Here is a 21,452-nt window from a genome sequence, read left to right on the forward strand (position 1 = left end):
GAGTCATGTTGAAGTAGAACTGTTTATCTGCTTATCGTGAAAGAAAATTCTTCAAGCACTTACTACCTGTGCAAGTCTTATGCAGCAAAACTCTGTGTTAATGTACTAGTTGGTATACTACTAAATGCTGTAACAGATGACGACATTTCAGTAATTTAAAACGATAGTGCCTGTATAACAGTTTATCATGGGTCTTCCTGATGGATGGGTAGATTTCCTCCGTGTGGTGATTCAGGGCTCTAATTTCTTCCCTCTCATGGCTCTCTCATTTTCTAGAGAATTGGAGTCCTCTGCATTTGGCTAGCAGATGAGTGAAGAAGGCATACCTTCTTCACTTCTATATCTTAATCATCATTCCCCAAAACAATTTACCACTTTTCTTCATATTCCATTAGCTACAACTTCCATGTGCCCTTCCTTAGATACCAGGGGAGCTACACTAGGGAAAGCATGAATCCTGGTGAACAGTTAGATCATCTGCCATAGCTCACCCCTATAGCCAAGGTAACAACAATTTTTGTTACCCTTCCACCTACCCATAGAATGCATTTACTTCAAGGGAGACAACCCAAAGCTTCATCCTGTCCTTACTTCCAGTTCAAAGTCCAGCATCTCAATCAGGTCCAGCTGTGGCTGTTTGCAGCCTGGTGCCCAATGAGCTAGGGTTCGTGTTAACTGCCTGCTGTTCCATCTCCCCTCCCCACCCTGCTCAAGCGCAAATCCAATATATAGCAGTGGAGCAGGGGGCAGGAAAGCTACAATTAAGCTTCCCATTCGAAAAAAAGGTGAAGTGGGAAATACAGAGCAATACGTGTCCAGGGAGAACAGTGAGATGCTGTCATGGCAGGTACTGTGAAGACACCCTGCCTGACAGTGTTCGGGGTCTCTTGATTAGACCCTTATTATGCATCTGAAAAGAATTGTTTTGTTCTTTATCCTCCCTGGCCCTTTGGGCTCTACGCATTTGGGTGCTTCTTCCTTGTCTGTTGTCATCCATGGCTGAATCATGGAAAGGAGGATGATCACTTTCTGCTTGTACAATTTGGGAACCGGGTAACAGTTTAACAGAGTTTCTTCACCAGAACCATTTTTAGAAGTAATAGATTTCATATCTCTGGGCCTTCATTTGTTACATATGGTATTGTTTACACCTTTATTAGAGTCTGTCCAGAAAAACAGAAAATTCCAGGTCATTCAAATGGAGCAAATTGAACACGGGGAGTTAGCTACATGTGTGATAGAACAGAGAAGCCAAACAAGCGATGGTGAATAAACCCAGAGACTAACAATATCGGAAAACTGCTGCACACCCTAGGGATAGAAGGGCAAGAGAAAGAAGTGATATTATCAGATATTATCTGAGTTTTTAGCTTTGATAAGAAGAAACCATCAATTCCTTAGGGAGTCATCCATATTCTTTCATCTTTCTGTGTTCCCACATAGTAAGCACTCAAATGTTTAATTGAACAGAGATAACGCAGTAAAGCCTTCCACTGACTTCAGTTAGAGTTACCCATCAGAAAATTAAAATGTGGCAGAAATGATGGTGTTCAGTACTGAGATGATCCTTAATTGGGGATAAACTGCAATTAGTTATTTTGGAACCTTTTTTAGTAACCCATTATTGGCATTTAGAGAATGAGAAATGTCGAAAGTTTTAATTTAAATATTCTCTTCCTGTATATGACATTTAGCGTTTGGAACAATACCAATTTTCATATAAACATAGAGAGAAGAATTATAAAGGAATAAAGTCTGTAGGTGGTTCATGCCAAATTGTTTTTAAAAGGATGAGGTGGGGAGAAATAGAAAAAGCTTTTCAGACTTGCTGGGAAATAGCAGTAAGAGCTACAGAGGATGTATAGCTCTGTCTTAGTCTTTGACTCTTCTTGTGGAATCACCTTCTGAGTTGAAAATGATATACCTTTGTCTGCTGGTTTGAGCCAGAAATTACTAATTTATTTTCCTTTACTGTTGTTTAAGAAAGAATCTCTAAAATATTCCATTGGCTATTTCAGCAGTCAAAAAGAACTCTTTCTAGAATCTGATCATAATTTTTGAAAACATCACAAATGCCGTTTCATCTGCTCTTGGCTGAGCCTTTATATGCTGAAGTGTGCAGATATGCTGGACTGAACCTAGCTATGGATAGGTTTGAGAAAAGTCTCCAAATAGTAGATATATTTAACAACTTGGAAGTTGAGACTATGACTATATTGTTTTTCCTAGAGAGAGAAAGAGCCTTGCCTGAAGATTTCTCCATGCATATTTTCACTTATACATGGAAATGAAAAAAAATTTTTTTGACAGAGCATGTCAAATTCATTTACCATGATGTGCTTTGAAAACATTTTGTCATACCTGAGCATGTTTATAGTTCTTTCGTTTTCTTAGACACTTCAAGCTTTTTTTACTTTTCACGTTGCTTTAAAATAAGAAATGGCTTAAAATACGATGTACTGCATTTCATATCTTCATTTTATCCTTCAGAATATAGTGCTCCCATTTAAAAATATTCACTAAGCCTTGAATATAGGCTGTGTCTAAGTAGTGTCATGACTGACTAAAAGGGGAAAATACTTTTTTTTTTTTTTTTAATCTACATGGTACGTAACATCTGAAGAGTAAGCTTTTCTTTCCTGTGTTGGCTCTGTGGAATGTGGGATTGTGAAATAACGACTTGATAATTTGGCAGTTTTGTTAAAAATAATTACTTTGTTTCAGTCATCATAATATCATCTTTATAGTTTTGAAAACATGTAGTCAGGAAAAAAATCCTTCTCTGATATTGATCTAGAGCAGAAAATGTGCGATGATCAGTCTTTTCCATCTCTAATTGAGTTGATTTCCTTTAACACTGCTTTGCAATGAAAATATTAAAACATGAGGTATATTTTTGCTGCTTCAAATAATTGGTTTTGCTTTTTGAGCATGCTATTTGTAATTTCAAAGAATATTTCTTTCTGAACTTCTTTGCTCTGAGGAGTTTAGAGTGGCCTTGAAATTATAGGTGTCTATTAAGTATTTTTCAACTGTCAATTCAACCGTAGCCGCTGTGCTATTAATTGATTGTGAAGTGACACAGGAAGAAAACTCATTATGTGATAATATGAAAACACATATTTGTCAAAACAAATAAATAAATAAACCAGTCTGTATTGAAAACCCATCTGCTGTGGTGGGAGTGAAATGGTTTTTAGACACATTTGGGCATGACACCACGTTTTTAAACAGGAAAATGTATAGAAAAGATTTCAGTTCTACTCCTTAGACGTTTTGTATTATGCACCTAAATGTGTTATTTTTGTCCCTTACAGGTGATATTATACCCAACTTCTAATAGCTCCAAGTCGGCGGAGTTGCACCGAATGATCGTTCCAAAAAATAGCCAGGACTCTGACTTAAAAATCAAATTGGCAGTGCGAATGGATAAACCACCACATATGAAACATAGTGGGTGAGTGTACTTGAAGATGTTTTTCTCCTGAATTATTGGATTTCATTGTATCACTTTTGTCATTTTACTGAGAGCCAATATATCAGACATTCACATGGAGTTTTTCCCCACAAATTACATTAATAGGTTAACTTAATTTTTTAAATCTGTAGACATCTTTATAGCTGAATACATGGGTATTTAGTTAATATAACTGATTGCATGCTTACACACGATTGGTACTTGATTGTGTTGGTATTGTACATCACTTATATTGATAAAGAACACTGATGTATGGAGATAACGTGCAAGATATATTTCAAAATACAGTAATAGTTGAAACAAGCCTAGAATTCAGATCCCCAGAAATAGTTAAACCTACATAGACTACATTAAAGTTTAATGGTGGTTCAGATATAACCCAGGAGGCTGTACAGGTTTTGACGGGAGGCGCGTGAGTGTTCATTCCAATATGTGAGTGAGAAACTAGATCGATCCTGGAGGAAACTGATGTTGGTGGATAACCGGAAGCGCAGAGACTGGCCCCTGGGTATTGCTGTGGGTCGGAGTCAACTTCCATCTCCGAGATTCTTTTTCCCTTGTAGCTGATGGAGGAAACAGGTCTGAACTCTTGAATACAATTCAGTGAGTTTTTTAAAACCCAGGTCTTTCTCAGATTAATACTTTAGGACTTGCTACAGCCAAATTCTAGCATAGGGGTGTTAGCTACCAGGAAAGAATGTGAAGACTTTTCTTACTAAGCAGAGAAGCAGTTGCTAAGGTATCCCATCCCAAGTTTAGCAGCAAACCTAACAGTCTGTGTGCCTTCCTATACAGAGGGGCGTCTCTGCCGGCTTTGGGGCCAAGTCACTAGCACCGTGGCAGAGTTAACTGGTAAGTCCACAAGATGAGGATTCTTCAGATGACTGACTGTTAGGGAAAACAAAGTTAGGCTCTGAACAGAAGGCAGCCCAGATGTATCTACTACAGCTGGGATGAGACTCTAAGGACCATATTGCTTCCTTGGTTTGGGTGGGCAGTAGTGTATGCAGTGTTAGAACTAGTCTCACTTGGGGAAAAAGACCTCAGCGGGTGGGCTCTTAGAAAGGGACCAGTAATTTAGGTATCCCACAGTATGGCATCTTTAATGTAGTAATGCAGAGTCTAACTGTGACTCATGATGCAGATGGAGTTCCTGGGATTTAATACTGAAGAGTTCTTTCTTCCCCCCTCCATCTACCTGCTCACTGTTGATTTATGCAGCAGACACGGATTGAGTCCTTCCTCTGTGCCAACCAGAGCAAGCCTCAGTGAGACACCATCCCAGGCCTGAAGGAACTGGCTAGCCAGGGATTCAGGCTTATATACAAATAATGATCATACTGAGTGATAAGCGCTACAAGAGAGGAATGGGAACAGGTGGAGATAACACCTGATTCTAGCTGGCGTCAAAGAAAGTCTCACAGGACAACTGACTTTTGAGATGAAGCTTGAGGGATAAATTCAGCAGGTGGGCAGTGGGGAGGAAGGGCAGTCCAGCCACCAGCCACGTGGCATAGCATATACATAGGCAGGAGATCCGGAAGGGCTGTTAGCCAACCATGACAATTTTGGTATGGCTGGAGAGTGCTTTAAGACTAGAGAGAGTACTACTGCTCTAAAGTGCTTAGAGACTAGTAGAAACTAGAGGGAGATAAAAAGGACCACATCATATTCCAAACATTGTAGTTATTTCCCTACTATTTTGAACTCAGTCTCTTGATGAATAGCGCAGCAAGAAATGGGAACCTATGTGCTGTAGCGCCAAGATGGCCCCTGATTTACACGTGGGCAGCACTGTGATGAATACCCTTACAGCCTTCAGATTGACTCAAGAACCAGGATTGGATACAAAGTTGGGCACATAGCAAGTTCTGAAGCCTTCAGCTCCCGTGGAAAGAAAGCTCTGCTCTAATGCTTGGCATTTTCTTGCTCTAAAATGCTCCAGGGCAAGTGGTACAATCCAGCTGCTTTCTAAGACTTGATTTTTTATTTTTAAATTTTTTTTGCTTTTCTTAACCACTCCTTTGCAACGAAGGAGAATTGGTTCGTATCACGTCTCAGAGACCTTTGACTAAATTAGGACCCCCAGAATGGTTCTGGAGTTGACTTCTGCCCAAGACTATGGGTGAAAGAGATGACTAAAGAGAATATATCATAGTCTCTGAATTTAATCTGTAAAGCTCAAGAACTGTCGTGACCTGCCTTTACGAAGATACTAGCAGGCATTGCCAGACATTTGGGTAACTGCAGTTTATGGTAGGTAAAAGGAAGAAATTCTAGAATTGAAAATACCTGTGATGTTGTTCTGCTAGTTGGTGTGTTATGGAGTATAATTAAGAATATCATATCTCCTAATAGTTATTCAAAAAAGCTACGTAAGACCGTGATTAAATGTAATAATAATGAACAGCCAGAATTTCAACATTGCTATAATAGCAATTTATCACTATGGGCAGGGACCACAAGTACCTGTCTAGGTTTCTCAGTGCCTGTGTGGTAACAGTTTTAAATATTTTGAATATCACACCTGTGTTTAGATGTATATGGGAAAACATGACCTGACACACACATGACTATCCTAACCTTATACATCTTTTTCTGTGGTGCTTCACAGATGGGTTTTACTGAACTTAATTATGTATAAGAGAAGGTCAACTAACTTTTTTCTTCCAAGTGCTCTGTCATATGCCAAAGCAGTGATAGAACAGAATTAGTGCATTAATAGCATTTTGCTTTCAGGCTGGATTGTATTTTGTTAATAATTCATCCTATAATGAATGATTAACAGATGAATAATGAATAATTGAAAGAGAGACAGTTAAAAAATTAATTCACCTTTAGAATATGGCAAACTCCTTTTATGGATAGAGTTGTCAGATGGATTAAACAATAAATTGGAGGGTTATGGATTTTTGTCCTCAGAGCACTTTTCAGAGCTAGAAATCCTTTGGGACTTTAGTCATAAAAAAAACCTATTCTCTGTTTTAATAATGTGGGCAACAAGTATATCTCTCTTATGTGAACTATTTTAACATGTATTCTCCTTTATTCATTTATTATGTATATATGGCCCCTATGTTATCTCTAAGTAAATATTTTTATTAATGTTATCTGTATTTTTATGTGTTCCTGATTACACTGTAAGTTTCTTAGACCTCTTTGAACCCCTAGTACCTCCCACCATGTGTAAACAAGGATAGATGTTAATATAAATAAAGATGAAAGTGATAATAGTGTACTCCTTAGAGTTTTAAGGGAAAAGTAATGACAGTAATGTGTATTCCTAAGTTGAAGAACCTTAAAGGTTCAGAGCGATTTGTAGGGGATAGTGTATAATTTAATGTAAAAAAATACCTAAAATCAATGAAGTAAATGGTGTTCGAACCTCAATTGTTGCGTTTTAAAATGCCCTTTTTTTGAAACAGAAGGAAAAATATAACCAATCTAAAGCTCATGCTTCTGGTAATTAATCAGTCCATGACTATACATTATAGATTTTTAATAGGACTGACTACATGCAAATGAAAATAGATATTTAATTTGGATAACTTAAGCATAATGACAACTCATTCATTCAAAGCCAAACTAAACATTACTATGTGACATCTAGCTAAGTAAAAATTTGGGTTCCTTTGTTCTTTGGGGAGTATGTCATATAAACTAATTACATAAACTCTTATATAAATCTGTTAAATGAACTTCCAGCTAGGTTTTGAGTGGTTAAATAATTCACATTCAGCTTTAGAATTTATTTTCCTTCTTTTTCGGGTGGCTGGAAGACAGAAGTGTTCGTGAACAAATGGACTATCCTTTAGCATAGCCTAGTGGCTGAGAGGCAGTATTAACTTCAATCTCAGAACTACTATCGTCATTTTTATTAAATCATGTTTGCCTAATTCAGATGTTATTTTCTCAGCCAAAAGAAAGGCAAAATAAATGGGGCTAATAAGGCAAATGACTATTATGACAAATCTACAACTGAAAAGGAGAAAGACGAAAATTCAATTGTCACAAATATGTAGAAAAGCATTATGACCCGGATCTACCTAGTCTGCATGAAGCTGATTATTTTTATAGTTAAAAGAAAGAAAGAAAAAGAAAACTTCATGAATATATAACTATAGAAGAATTATTTCACAGTTAAAATTAGTAAGATAAAATTTTAGCTAAATCACTACCATCTAAATCTCATAATTCTCTGTGTTTAAAGTCATGCTTGGCAGTTTGAACATTTATTGAATGAATAGATGTTTTGAAATACTTTGAGAGTATCATATATAAAGCTCCTTAATTTACATCATAAAGGTAGAAAAGGCCCTGGGCCCATTGCTTGCTGCAGGGGCAAGACAGCGTGTGAGCTTCCAGCAGAAAGAACAGGATAAGCCCCAAGCTGGCTGCATTATTGGTTTCGTGTGCTTCCCTGTAGAGAGGACCGGCCAGGCATTCAGGGTCTGCTGTGTGACGCCTACGGAACCTTTCAGTCATACTCTTAATGTTCAAGTGTGGCATTTGCTCCTAAAGTGAAATGACTGCACTCTAATAAAGTTGAATTATTTTGTTTATGACTTAGGGTTTATTATCTTCAAGTAGTTTAGGGGACAGTCTGAAGACCAAAAGGAGGAAAATCTTATTTTTGTCAAAGTGGCACTTACTTAGAGGGTCTGGACCTTCCAAAAAAAAAAAAAAAAACAAGTCTGTCTTTTTTTTTCCAAGGAAAATTGATTCCTCATTTTAAATCGATCTTTTAGCATGACTTTTGGTAACATCACAGCCACAGTTCCCCATCGAGACTGTGTTTGAAATGCCTGAAAATCGTTGTGAGCCCATGATCATGGGGAAGATAGCAAATGAACTTGTTACAGTCAGATAGACGTGTGTTCTGATTATAAAAAGAATCATCACCACAATTTAAATGTTCATTAGTACCAGTTGTTGATGACATGAATGGAGAGCAAAGCGTTTGCAAGTATTAACATTTCTAATCATTCATCCTGGAATCATTTATATCCTTAAGGGATAGTATGCTAGTATTAAATCAGAGGAAAAGCACATCTTATTTTCATAATTTTTAAAAAGGGATGTTCATTGCCTTTATAAAACTATGAGTATCTTTTAGTGTCTGTTTATTTCATGTATCAGAACTTATGAAAAATTTTTTTAAAAATTTGTTTTGACAGTAGATTAGAAGGGCATAGCAATAGAGCAAAAGTCAGAGAAAATTTGAATATCAGCTCTTTCCAGCTTTGTGAAATTGGGAGCCTTATCCTTTCTGCCAGTTAGATTGATCTTTACATTTGTCTTTAACCACTTCCTCTTCACCCATTGTAGTTAATACCTCTCTCTCTGTAGTCTTTCCCACAGATAAATCCATTCGTTCTGCCAACCCCAGTTCAATCTCTATTCTAACAGCAACAACAACAAAACAAAAAAACGTTCAGTGACTTTTGTACTGATTTTCCTGTTTCACCTGTTTTCCAATGCAGTCAGGAATTTAGGAATACTATTTAATATCTCTACTAAAAAACTTCTAGTGCTTCCCCGTTGTCTGTAGGATTAGAGTTACATTTTTTAGCCTAGCATTCAAATTCTTCAAACACCTGTCCCCGTCTAGTCTTTAGAACGTTTTCTCCTTTCCATACCCAACACAAACCCCCAGCTTCAACCAAATCGATCAGTTTGTATACACTGAACATGCTTTTACTAACACAACCCTATTATTTCCACTTTTTTATTAACAAACCCTGCCAGTCTGATACTAGGTTACACATTTTCTCACAGTACCAAGAAAGGTAGTTTGTTAATCTAACTTCCTCTTGAGCAGAAGCTCAGCTAACCCTCGTCACTTCATCTCCATGCCCCTGGTTTTGAGGGAACTGCTGGAAATCACTCAGATGTCCATTTTGATAAAATGAATAAATTTATAGAAAGGTTTAACCAACAGGTTGACTAAGTGTATCTGAGAGAGTGATAGTGTTAGGTGTGTTTGTAGTGAAAGATGTGAATAATTGATGAAATGTTTTAAGGCATAATGAAAACTACTAAAGGACAATGTAATACCATAGCAGTACAACTTTGTTGCAGTGGCTGGAGCCGTACAATCCGGCTGTAGCCCCATCACTGTGTACTCCTGGCGTAAATTTCTTAACTGCCTTGTGCCTCAGTTCTTCACTTGTAAAGTGGAATAGTAATCACAGGGTTGCTGTGAGGGTTAAATGAGTTAGTATCACTAAAGTGCCTGGCACATAAATGTTCAGTACATTTTAGCTGTTCTCAGTAAACAATAATTAACTCAAACTATGATTTACAAATAAGTGCCATGTTTGTTCTCAGTGAAAGATTCTTTACATTTTATAGTGCTTTACAATTTTCAGAAGTTTCACACATGTGAGTGCCGTGTTTTAATTTTATGATATAGTATTATATAAAAATAATTCCTGTGACTGAAATTTTCCTATTACAGTAATAATATATATTCAATATAAAAAACTGGAATTATAAGAGAATCAACATAGACGTCACCTCATAATAACAACTTTTTAAAAAAATCTTAGGTATAAACACAACATTTGAAATCAACCATACTTCAATCAAATTTTTTTAAAAATAAAGGAACTGGAGAGAGAAAAAGAATCTTAAGTATTTAAAAGTTAAAAATAAAAGTGCTTCTCTTTATTCTCTGACCCCACCAGCCGTATCAGCAATTTTGTGCATGTATCTTTGTTATGTTAATATATTCAACTTACAGTAATTTATTTTAATATTTATTTATTTGGCTGCATTGGGTCTTCACTGCGGCACGCGGGATCTACCTTACGGCACCCTTTGCGGCGCACAGGCTCTTCGCTGTGGTACGCGGGCTTCTCTCTAGTTGTGACGTACGGGTTTTCTCTTTTCTTGTTGTGGCGCGGGCTCTGTAGTTTGCAGCACCTGGGCTTAGTTGCCGCGCAGCATGTGGGATCTTAGTTCCCCGGCCAGGGATCGAACCCATGTCCCCTGCATTGGAAGGCGGATTCTTTACCACTGAGCCACCAGGGAAGTCCCTACAGTAATTTTTGATGTCTCATATTCCACCACTGTTATTTTCTGCCAGCATCAACCACTCTATGTATTTAATGTTCTGACTGTTAGAGTCATATCATGAATAAATGTGTTAAAAATTATTTCTTAATTAAAATTATCCCTACTACTTGCATTCCTACAAAATCAGTTGGTTTTAATAGGTTATGTAAAATGAAAAGTTGAACTTTGTGAGACAGAGCACAAGTTGCATTAATGATTGAAGGGTAATGAGTGAAATGAAAAATTACTAGGCAAGGAGGAGAAAGTGTTTATCCTGCCACCGAATATTCAGTGAATGGATTAGCTGCGCTCTTGCCTTTAATGTTTCTTGTGGTAATTGTCAGGAAGAGGTATGAAGAATCGTGGGACCTTAATAATATGCCTTGCCATTTTAATTGCTGAGAGAAGCAAGAGAATCTAAATTGCCAGGAGGCGCATTACTAATTACAGTGTCATTCTACATTCATTCTGAAATAATTAGTTTGAATATCTGTAAGAGCTGAGATATAAATTTACTTCCAAATTCAAGAGCATACCCACAGCAGACTTTGTTAAAGTGATCTGTGGTTGGGAAAGGTTAACAGTCATAAAATTTTAAATGTTACTTTAATTTGGCACAAGTTAATTTTTTATTGGATTGATTATGGAACTTGAACAGATAGAGTTTGTAATACTTTAAAACTTAGTATGTGTTTTAAATTGTTATAACACTGAGTTCCTAAATTGTTTTCAGCTTTCTTGAGTATTGATGTTTTTTTCATTTTTTTGTTTTAGCATTTTTCACCATTTGGGAAAAATCTTCTTTAATAAATAATCATGTCAATATTCTATGAATTACATGTTCTCTTAACACTCCATGGCAACTTATAAATGTAGTCATAGTCAATGGACTCTTAAAATTCGAGATTACATCTCAAAAACTTCTGGTTAAAATAAATTCACCTAAAAGGACATGTACTTGAGAAGAGTTTAAACATTTACATGTTTCTCTAGAATTTGAGGCGCAGAAATTCACACACTCATATTCATCATTTCATGGCACACTGTCACCAGCTCTTCCTCTGTTTTACTTTTTAGCCCCTTCATCCCTGGTCCCACCTCTTACTCTGCTCCTACCTGCATAGGTGTCCATCCTGTATTGGACAGTGTATCTTTGAATGTTAGGTAACCTTATAGAATATGTTTTGTATGTCTTTTAAGTTTATATATTTTGTGCTAAAGATATTCAACTTCTTATGTTTTCATTAAACATTAAGTATTTAAGACCTATGCACACAATTATGCTTATATTATTCTAGGACATTGCTTCTTGATATTAGTACATTCCATAGTATTTATCATATTTTACTTATGCAGTCCTCTTACGATGACCACCCACCCAAACTGTCTCCAGTCCATCACTATACACAGTGCCCCCTTGATTGTCCTTGTTCATGTCCACTTGTAGGCCTATGTCAGAATTTCTCCAGCATACATAACCAAGAATCAGATATACATACTTCTGTTGGTTTTAGCTGTTACAGATGCCCTCTTGATCTGTTATCTGATGGATAATCTTGTTGAACAGAAATGCTTGGTAGTCAAATTCATCAATTTTCTTTCTGTGTATTTGTGCTTTAGGAGTCATTTTAAAAGTATCTTTTACCCCTAAGTCACAGAAATAATCCCCTTCATTTTCTTCTTTTGCGTTTAAAGATTTATCTTATACTTTTATGTCTTTAACCCACATAGAGCTCCCTTTTGGAATGGTGTAATAAGAAAGGCCTCTAACTTTGTTTATTCAACAAGTCAGTTTTCCCACACTAATGTGTGGAAGGCAACCCATCCTTCCACCTTTACTTTTGTGGGATAGAAGCATAGTACTGATTGTAGTAAGCTGACTTGATCAATTCTCTTATTCTAACAGTTTATTTTGTTGTAGTTTTTCTGTAGGTGATTGTGTCACCTGCAAATAATGGCAGTTTTTTCCTCTTACTTTGCTGTCTTTACTCTCTCTTTTTCTTGTCTTATACGATGGGCCTAGGCCTTGAATGTTATGTTATTTAGAAATGACAGCAGGCAAGCTTGCCTTTTCCCAGTTTTAGAATAACTAAATCTGTATTAGGGTTCTCCAGAGAAAAAGAACCAGTGGGACACACATGCACACATGCATGTGTGTGTGCACTAAGAGACTTATCATAAGGAGTTGGCTGTTGTGATTATGGAAGCTGGCAATTCCAAAACCTACAAAGCCAGTGGTCCAGTTCTTGTCCAAAGACTAGAAGCTGCTGTAGAACCAGGAGGAGCCAATGTCCTAGTTTGGAAGGTTTCAGACAGGAATTGCCAGTGTTCCAGTTTGAAGGCTGTCAGACAGGAGAATTCTCTCTTATTCAGGGGAGGGTCAGCTTTTTGTTCTAACTAGGTCTTCAACTCATTGGATGAGGTCCACCCACATTAGGGAGGGCAGTCTACTTTATTCAGTCTACTGATTTAAATGTTGCTGTCATCCAAAAATATCCTCACAGAAACACCTAAAATAATGTTTGACCAAATATCTAGGCACCCCATGGCCCAGTCAAATTGACATAAATTAACCATCGCAATATCTAAAATTTCTTTTATTAAGCACAATGATTGCTTTATGTTCTTGATATACAGCTTTACAAAATTGTTTATCAAACCATAAATTGTTCACCTTTATCAAATGCTTTCTGTATGTCTATTAAAGTAGTAATATTATGTTTCTCCACTAAGTCATCAATATAGTGATTTTCATTGGTAGGTTTTCTGATGTTCAGCCATCCCTACGTTCATGGAACACAATGTTTTATTATTGAAACTATTTAAAATTAAATGAAATTTAAATATTCTCATCGGTTTATCTGACTGCTAATGAGTTTGAGTAAATTTCCATTTGCTTTTTAACCAGTTGGGCTTCTCTTCTGTAATTCATATATTCATCTCCATTGCCAAATTTCTCATCTCTGTTTATAGGTGAAATTGGCCTACAATTTTTTCCTTGTAATGTTTTCATTTAGTTTTAATTTGGGGAATCAAAGTTATGTTATTCTCTTTAAACCTCTTGGGCAGTTTTTTTCTCAATATTTTCCTTTTTATTAAAATAACTTGTATAAGAGGGATTTTCTGTCATTGGAAGTTTGTTAAAAACTTATCTTACAACATACCAATTAGAATGGCCAAATTCTGGAACACTGGCAACACCAGATGCTGGAATGATGCGGAGCAATAGGAACTCTCATTCATTACTGTTGGGCATGCAAAATTGTACAGTCACTTTGGAACACAGTTTAGCACTTTCTCACAAAAATAAACATATTCATACCATATGATCCAGCAATCATGCTCCTTGGTATTTACCCAAAGAAGTTGAAAACTATTTCCACACAAAAGCTGGACATGGATGTTTATAGGAGCTTTATTCATAATTACCAAAACTTGGAGGCAACCAATATGTCCTTCGGTAGGTGAGTGGATAGTGGTACATCCAGCAACAGAATATTATTCTGTGCTAAAAAGAAATATCAAACTATGAGAAGCCATGGAGGAACCTTAAATAAACTTAAGTGAAAGAAGTCAATCTGAAAAGGCTACATGCTGTATGATTCCAACTATATGACATTGTGGAAAGGCAATACTATGGAGACAGTAAAAAGATCAGTGGTTGCCAAGAGGTGGAGGTCGGCAATGAACAAATAGGCAGAACACGGGATTTTTAGGGCAGTGAAAATACTCTGCATGATGCCATAACGATTGGTATATATGTATCATTACACATTTGTCCAAATACATATAATGAACAATACCAAGAGTGAACCATGTCCTAAACTATGGACTTTGGGTGATTGTGATGTGTCAGTATAGGGTCATCAGTTGTAACAAATATAGCACTCTGGTGTAAAATGTCAATATTGGGGAGAATTTGCTTGTATCAAGGCAGAGAGTCTAAGGAAATTTCCATACCTACCTTTTAATTTTTTCTGTGAGCCTAAAACTCTTCTTAAAAAATTAAATTTAAAAAACCCTATTTGAATATAAATATATTCTTAGTTGATTATATTTTTATGATGTATTCTTATTTCTTGTAACTCTGTGATATGTTTATGTAACTTATATATGATATAACTTATAAATGATATAACTATATATCATTTGTATAATATGATTGATATCACTATTATATCAATTTACAGAGATTACTGAGGCATAAAGAGGTTAAGGAATTTGACCAAAGTCTTATAACTAGTAAGTGACCATGATTTAAACCCTATTTTGTCTCATTCAAAATTTTGTCTCATTCAAAATTAAACCCAATTTGCTCTCATTACAGCTTGTTCTCTAAACCACCAGACAACATTGCCTAAGAATATACAACACTTTTCTCAAGTGATCACCAGGTGTTCACAAAACTCAAATGGCACCATAGGCCAGGCAAGCCAAACGAAAGTGTGAAATGATTAAGTTTTAAGGTTTAATAGAATAGTCAGGGTTAGTGGAATCAAGATAACAGGCCCTACAAAAAAACTCAGAATCGCTTTTTGTGATGCTGGGCTTTCGGAGCATACCTGCAGCCCCATTTGGCCCATCAGGTCACCGTGTTGCATCTCTTGGTTACAGGAATTATCCCTCACTATTCTTACCTTTGAATAATTGTTGAGCCTTTGCTAGTTGCCACATACTCAGAAATAGCATTTATTTATTGTCTTAATGAGTAAGGGACCTTAGACAGTCACATTTTGAAAGTGATTTTAAGAGAATGAAAGGAGTTAAAAATTAATGCATTTTTCTTTTTTTAAACCTCCTTCATATGTTCTTTTAAAATAATGAAGTCCCTATTTATGTACACTGCTATTATTCTGCCATCTAATCAGATGATCTTTTTCATCGCCTCCTCTGTGATTATCTGACATTAAGGTTTTAGAGATATGGCCCTGCTAGTTATTGAATAACGAATTTGCAAACTCTCAATATTAGGGTCTTGATTTAGGACATAATTCAGCATCAGTCTGGTATTTATTCATACTCAGAATTGTGTCAGTCTACAAGCTTGGCATGGTGCATATCTTTTTTTTTTTTTTTTTTGGAGTATAATTGCTTTACAATGGTGTGTTAGTTTCTGCTTTACAGCAAAGTGCATCAGTTATACATATACATATGTTCCCATATCTCCTCCCTCTTGCGTCTCCCTCCCACCCTCCCTATCCCACCCCTCTAGGTGGTCACAAAGCACCGAGCTGATCTCCCTGTGCTATGTGGCTGCTTCCCACCAGCTATCCACCCTACGTTTGGTAGTGTATGTATAACCATGCCACACTCTCACTTCGTCAAAGCTTACCCTTCCCCCTCCCCGTGTCCTCAAGTCCATTCTCTAGTAGGTCTGTGTTTTATTCCCGTCCTACCCCTAGTCTCTTCATGACATTTTATTTTCTTCGATTCCATATATATGTGTTAGCATACGGTATTTGTTTTTCTCCTTTTGACTTACTTCGCTCTGTATGACAGACTCCAAGTCCTTCCACCTCACTACAAATAACTCAATTTCGTTTCTTTTTATGGCTGAGTAATATTCCATTGTATATATGTGCCACATCTTCTTTATCCATTCATCTGTTGATGGACACTTAGGTTGCTTCCATGTCCTGGCCATTGTAAATAGAGCTGCAATGAACATTGTGGTACATGACTCTTTTTGAATTATGGTTTTCTCAGGGTATATGCCCAGTAGTGGGATTGCTGGGTCATATTGAATATCTTAATAAGTAAATTTTAAGCCTGTGTCTTTGTTATAAATTATATTCAAAAAAGCACATCTTTTAGCCAAGTGAATATATTTGGCCCCTCTGTGGGGTTACTTTGCTAAAGTACATTTAGATACCATGTTAAGAAGGCTTTGTTGAAATAGGCTTTACATGTAAAAAACTTCGAATATTCCTAGTTCAAGGAATTTACCTTAGTACAAAAGCAGATGGTTTTGATTGTTTAAAATGTAATATTAGGAAACAAAATTGCTTATGTTAAAGTGCTCTAGGGTTTAGATAAAAATCAAAAACATGCCTTTAAAAGAATTCAGATACAATAAATAGAATTTAGATCACCAAATATTCAAACTCCTAAATTGGTAGCAAATTAAGTAACACACAGGGCTGGAGATGTGAATATTATATAATGAAGATAATAAAGGAGTTGAATGTGACGTGCCTTGGGTGCATGTTAGTAGCTAATTCCAGTATGAATGCTTTGCAATCACTTGCTGGTTGAGATGCGTGTGTTCAGCTAAATGGAAATCTTGGACGTTCTCTCATATACCCCATTATTTGGAATTGAACACCTGATTTCTATCATGCAACAAATTAACATCTGCACTGGATCTTTGCTGCATATGGATACAATGATTAGAATTTTGCAGATAGGCAGATACTTGAAAACAAAAAGACAACATTGTGAAACACTTCCAGCCATAATTTTTGATTACATATTGAGAATCGTTTAATTATCTTACTCCATTTAATTAGCCTTTCTACTTAGGTCAATTGCTTTTTTTATTAACATGACATGTTAGCAGTTTGTTAACTGGCGTGAAATAACATGAGACTTTTCAGGGTATTTTGTACGAGAAATACACGGGCCTAAGGAAGCCAGGGGAAATGCGAAGAGGTAAATGTATGCATTAGCTCCCTTACAGCATGTACCAGTGCCAACGAAGCCTGTGTTCCTCGGAACCCTTTGAATTTCTGTCCTTCCGTGAGGCAGAATGAGTTTATGTGAGCAGTTTACGAAAATGTGAGACTGTGGATATACATTTGAAATAGATGTCACTTTTCCGAAATTAAGAGAATGATGAAAAGTGAAGAAGAGGTGGAGATGCACATGTATATAAATAAATGCTAGTAGGGGGGAGGATGGGTAGGCAGAGAGATACATGCATGTAAGAAAATTAAGAAAAAGATTTAGTCAGTATCAAGCCTTTAAGCCCCAAGCCTCTTCACCAGTGTTTTAGGTTAGAAATAATTTTAATCCATCCACAGTATCCTTTTTGTGGCATTGACTAAGGTCCTTTAATTTATTGATTCCGTATATGCCTGTTGAAGTAAATATATATATATATATATATATATATATATATATAATTCAGCTGATAAGTTTTTACATGAATTAGAGTGCTACAAAATGATATAAAAATTGCTATGGAGTGTACTCTAAAGATACGATTAATTACACCGAGGAAGAAAGGTTGATTTTCTTCCTAACAATTCCTCCAGGGTTGTGGCACAAATAGCCGCACTAGGGAGGCAAGTGTTTAGCCAGAGCCCATTTAAGCACCTTGCATTATATTCGCTCATTTAAGTCCAGATATTTTCTTTCTAAATCCTAAATGAATGCTTACTGCCATCCCATCACAGCTTTGAGGAGCTGTGTGATGGGGTGAATAGAATAATACTGGTTTCTCTGTGATTTCTTTATATTCTACTTGATTCTAAATAGGTGTTTGTGCTTATTACTTCATGCCAGCATAGAATTTAAGCACTAAAAGGGATCTGGGGATTACTTGAGCCAACATTAGAGTTTTGTAAATAAAACACTGAGGGAAAGAGTGGTAAGCCTTTCCGAAGTATGTGTGGGTATTTATTCCGTTAACCTGTCCTGAGTGTATCCTGGCAAATACAAACATACATTTACCTAACTCCCTCCCAGTGAGAATTGTTTTCCTTTCCCGTTAGTAACAGTTTCATGCACTTGGGGGCACTATGATCAAATTTAAGAAGAAAAGGGAAAAATGTTATTTTGTTAGGTTTATTTCAGTTAGAAAAATTGTTGCTAATACTACTATAAGGAAACCTTAACTAATTATATACTTTTAGGTGAAATACCTTTTAAATATATTCTCGAGGTGGCTGAAGTGTTTGTTCAAGCTTCAGAATAGGTATAGATTAACTAGTGGTTGATGTGTCTTGTCTGGACCAGGAGTATCTGCCTCACCTGAGAACTTGTTAGAAATACAGATTTTCAGGCCAGCTGCAGTGGATCAGAAACTCAGGGCATAGGACCCAACGATGTGTGTTTTCACAAGCTCTCTGTGCATGATTTCGTTGCTTGCTAATAACACTTGCGAAGCACTGGATTAGAATAAGTGAATGTCGACCTACTTTAAAAATTTCTAACTGTTAAAAATCATTAGGTTAAAAATTAACTTATCAGATGTGCTTGAAATGAGAAAATGTTTCTCGGGCAAGTTTTCTCTCCTACATTAACAATAAATGAGTCTAAATCTATTTTTTTGTTTGTGATTATACAGCTGGGTCCATATGAATCACAACAGTTAGTTGATTAATCACTTTCATCCCCCCTCCCAAAAAAGAAACCAGTTTTATTCATCTGTTTTATATTATGTAAATAAATAAGCCAATTAATGGAATTTCTCAAATTTAACTCCTTGTTTTAGTAACAAGACATGACCTAGATTTTAACATAATGCTGCTAACAGTATTACGTCTTAATAGTATCTTTATATTTATTATAAGGGCTATTATACCTATTGGGTCATTTGATCCTGATGATAACCCTTTAAGGCAATTAAGAACCAATCATTAGCTCTATTTACAGTTAAGAAAAACTGAGGCTCAACTGAGAACAGTTTCAGAATTCTTATCTAAGTGTTATAGTAGTGTAGGGACTATGCTAATTCTCTTTTAAATAAATTAATTTTGTTCCTCGTCTCTGAGAGTTAGTGGAAACTACTGGGAGAGAATGCCTCTGCCCTTAAAAGAACAACTCCAAACCTCCAACGATTTGAGTCAGGTAGGAGAATCTTCTGGAAACATGGTGACTGGACTGTGAGGTCGAGACCGAGTTTTCCCCTCCTGGAGCTATTCTCTCACATCCTTCCTCCGTCCTGTGCTAGACCTCAGACATGCCCTACCTGCATCTCATTCTCTTTCTCTCCCATGATAGACGTCCCTTCCTATTTCTCTTTGGTCAGCTAGAATAAGGTAGAGCTTTTGAAAGTCTTCATGCTAAGGGAGAACAAATAAGAAAGTAATCACAGAGAATATAAGAAACTACCAGTAAAGCTTGCCATTATTCTGTAGATTCTGACCTGTTTATCTACTGTCCTGGGATACTAGGGGGTCTATCCAAAAAGCTGGCCTGAGTTAGATGGCATTTCATGCGGGTCTCCTGCTATTTTGCTCTTAGTCTTTTCTCCAAATGAAGACTCCTACATTAACACCCAGCGCCAGCGAGCGGCCTCCGGTTTAAGTAAGTAAACCCCTCTCATTCGCAACCAGTCCAGCAACTACGACAGGATGTACCTCACCCAGTGTACAAGGAGTGGTCTTGATATTCCTGTTCTGAGCTCAAGACCACCTTCTCCATATATGAGAGGTTAAACCTTAGGTGAAGAGAAGCATTTTATGTATATATCAGTAGAAGTGGGGCCTGTTCCCTCACAATTAAGGACAACTGTGAAGTGAATCTTGTAGCAAAGTCAGAAAGTATGTTCAGTGAGTGTTGCTAATTAAAACTTAAAGGTGGTCCTTAATATATAGTTTCTATAGTATTGAAAGTGTCGGAAGTTGGTTATAAACTGTATGTTTCCCGTCGTTTGTAGCAATAACTATACCTACCTAAGAGGATCGCTAATGAGTATTAATCAAGATAATATGTTTAAAATACAAAGTACAATGCCTGGAATTCAGTAAATCTCAAAAAATGAAATGTAACCTGTTATAAAGAAAACAATGATGAAATGCATTGTGAATAGTTACCTGATATGAAGAATATCAACATAGGATGTGTGCTATGATGGGATATATTCTGATGGAATATTATAGTCTGTCATGCTACTCACTTTTTTTGTTTTTGATTTTTTAAAATTTTGGATTGATTCAAAAGGTTAACTTAAATGCTAGCAAAATAAGTCTAACTTATTTAAACCTTTTTAAATTTCAGACTTTATTGTTTAAAATTGCCTTGATATTTACTAGAATTCTGTATTTCTCTTTAGAGTTCATAAATACATTTTAATTTTATTTGATGATTAAGGATCATTTATTCACCTCTGGTCATCTGTCTGATTCTCTCTGACTTATAGGTACTCCCGTGGTAGTTTATCTTCGCTATTCTTTGTATTTTCTACCTTTTGTTAATGTTTATGGTGAGCATATCTTCCGTCCTAAAATGCACAAAGTAAATATAAATCAATTTTCACTAAGGAGCAGCAACTCCAGTATATGTCTTATAGTCTCTGCAGTGAGGGTTTTCATTTTTTTGTCTATTTCCTGTAATTATATAGAGAGGAAGGGGAAGGGCCTCTCATAAATTGAAAATTATTTGGATTCTTAACAATTACAGTTACAGTGTAATTTATGTTAACTTTCTAATAATCCATGCATCCCACTAAAAAGCAGATATATATGTGCCTAAAACTGAATCACATCCCACACCCAGAGATGTAATTATGATATGGACCTTCAAACAAGATTCTCATTTCTTTTGTTAGGAAAAAAATAGCCTGCCTTCTTAATTCAAAATGAACAGATCTTAAATTCTTCTGCTTTAGGTGGTGCCCTCATACGGAGAGAGGGGAAAAAAGCTATTTAGAGTTCATTGTCTTCTGTGTACTGATTTTTTTACACTCCATATTATTATGGTTGTGGTTATTTATTAAGAAAACCCAGAGATACCTTCAGAATGGTTTCAGTTCTTTTCTGTGAAGTAATCTTGACATTCTACAAATTCATCTGACAATTTGTCTTTATCCCTAGCTGTATGACTAAATGGGAGAAAGCCTATGCTTATATTAATTTTAAAATTAGGTGTTTGTATGCTTTTTAAATAAATAGTAAAATGGTTGTATAATCTCCTTTCCTCCATCTGTGTTTCTCTCTCTTCATCTATTACTTTTGCTGGTAGATTAATA

General features: G+C 36.2%; 1 protein-coding gene across 7 annotated transcripts in view; it reads left to right on the plus strand.

The window, feature by feature from the left end:
• Positions 1-21,452, plus strand: part of CADPS2 (calcium dependent secretion activator 2) — a 544,229-nt gene that overhangs the window by 296,676 nt on the left and 226,101 nt on the right. For all 7 annotated transcript variants that reach the window (XM_059073595.2, XM_067042266.1, XM_059073599.2 and 4 more), the window contains exon 8: positions 3,318-3,457. In XM_059073595.2, coding sequence (XP_058929578.1) covers positions 3,318-3,457 — 140 coding nt within the window. The remainder of the gene's footprint in view (positions 1-3,317; positions 3,458-21,452) is intronic.

The sequence above is a fragment of the Kogia breviceps genome, chromosome 9 (genome assembly GCF_026419965.1).
Source record: "Kogia breviceps isolate mKogBre1 chromosome 9, mKogBre1 haplotype 1, whole genome shotgun sequence".
Classification (NCBI taxonomy): Eukaryota; Metazoa; Chordata; class Mammalia; order Artiodactyla; family Physeteridae; genus Kogia; species Kogia breviceps.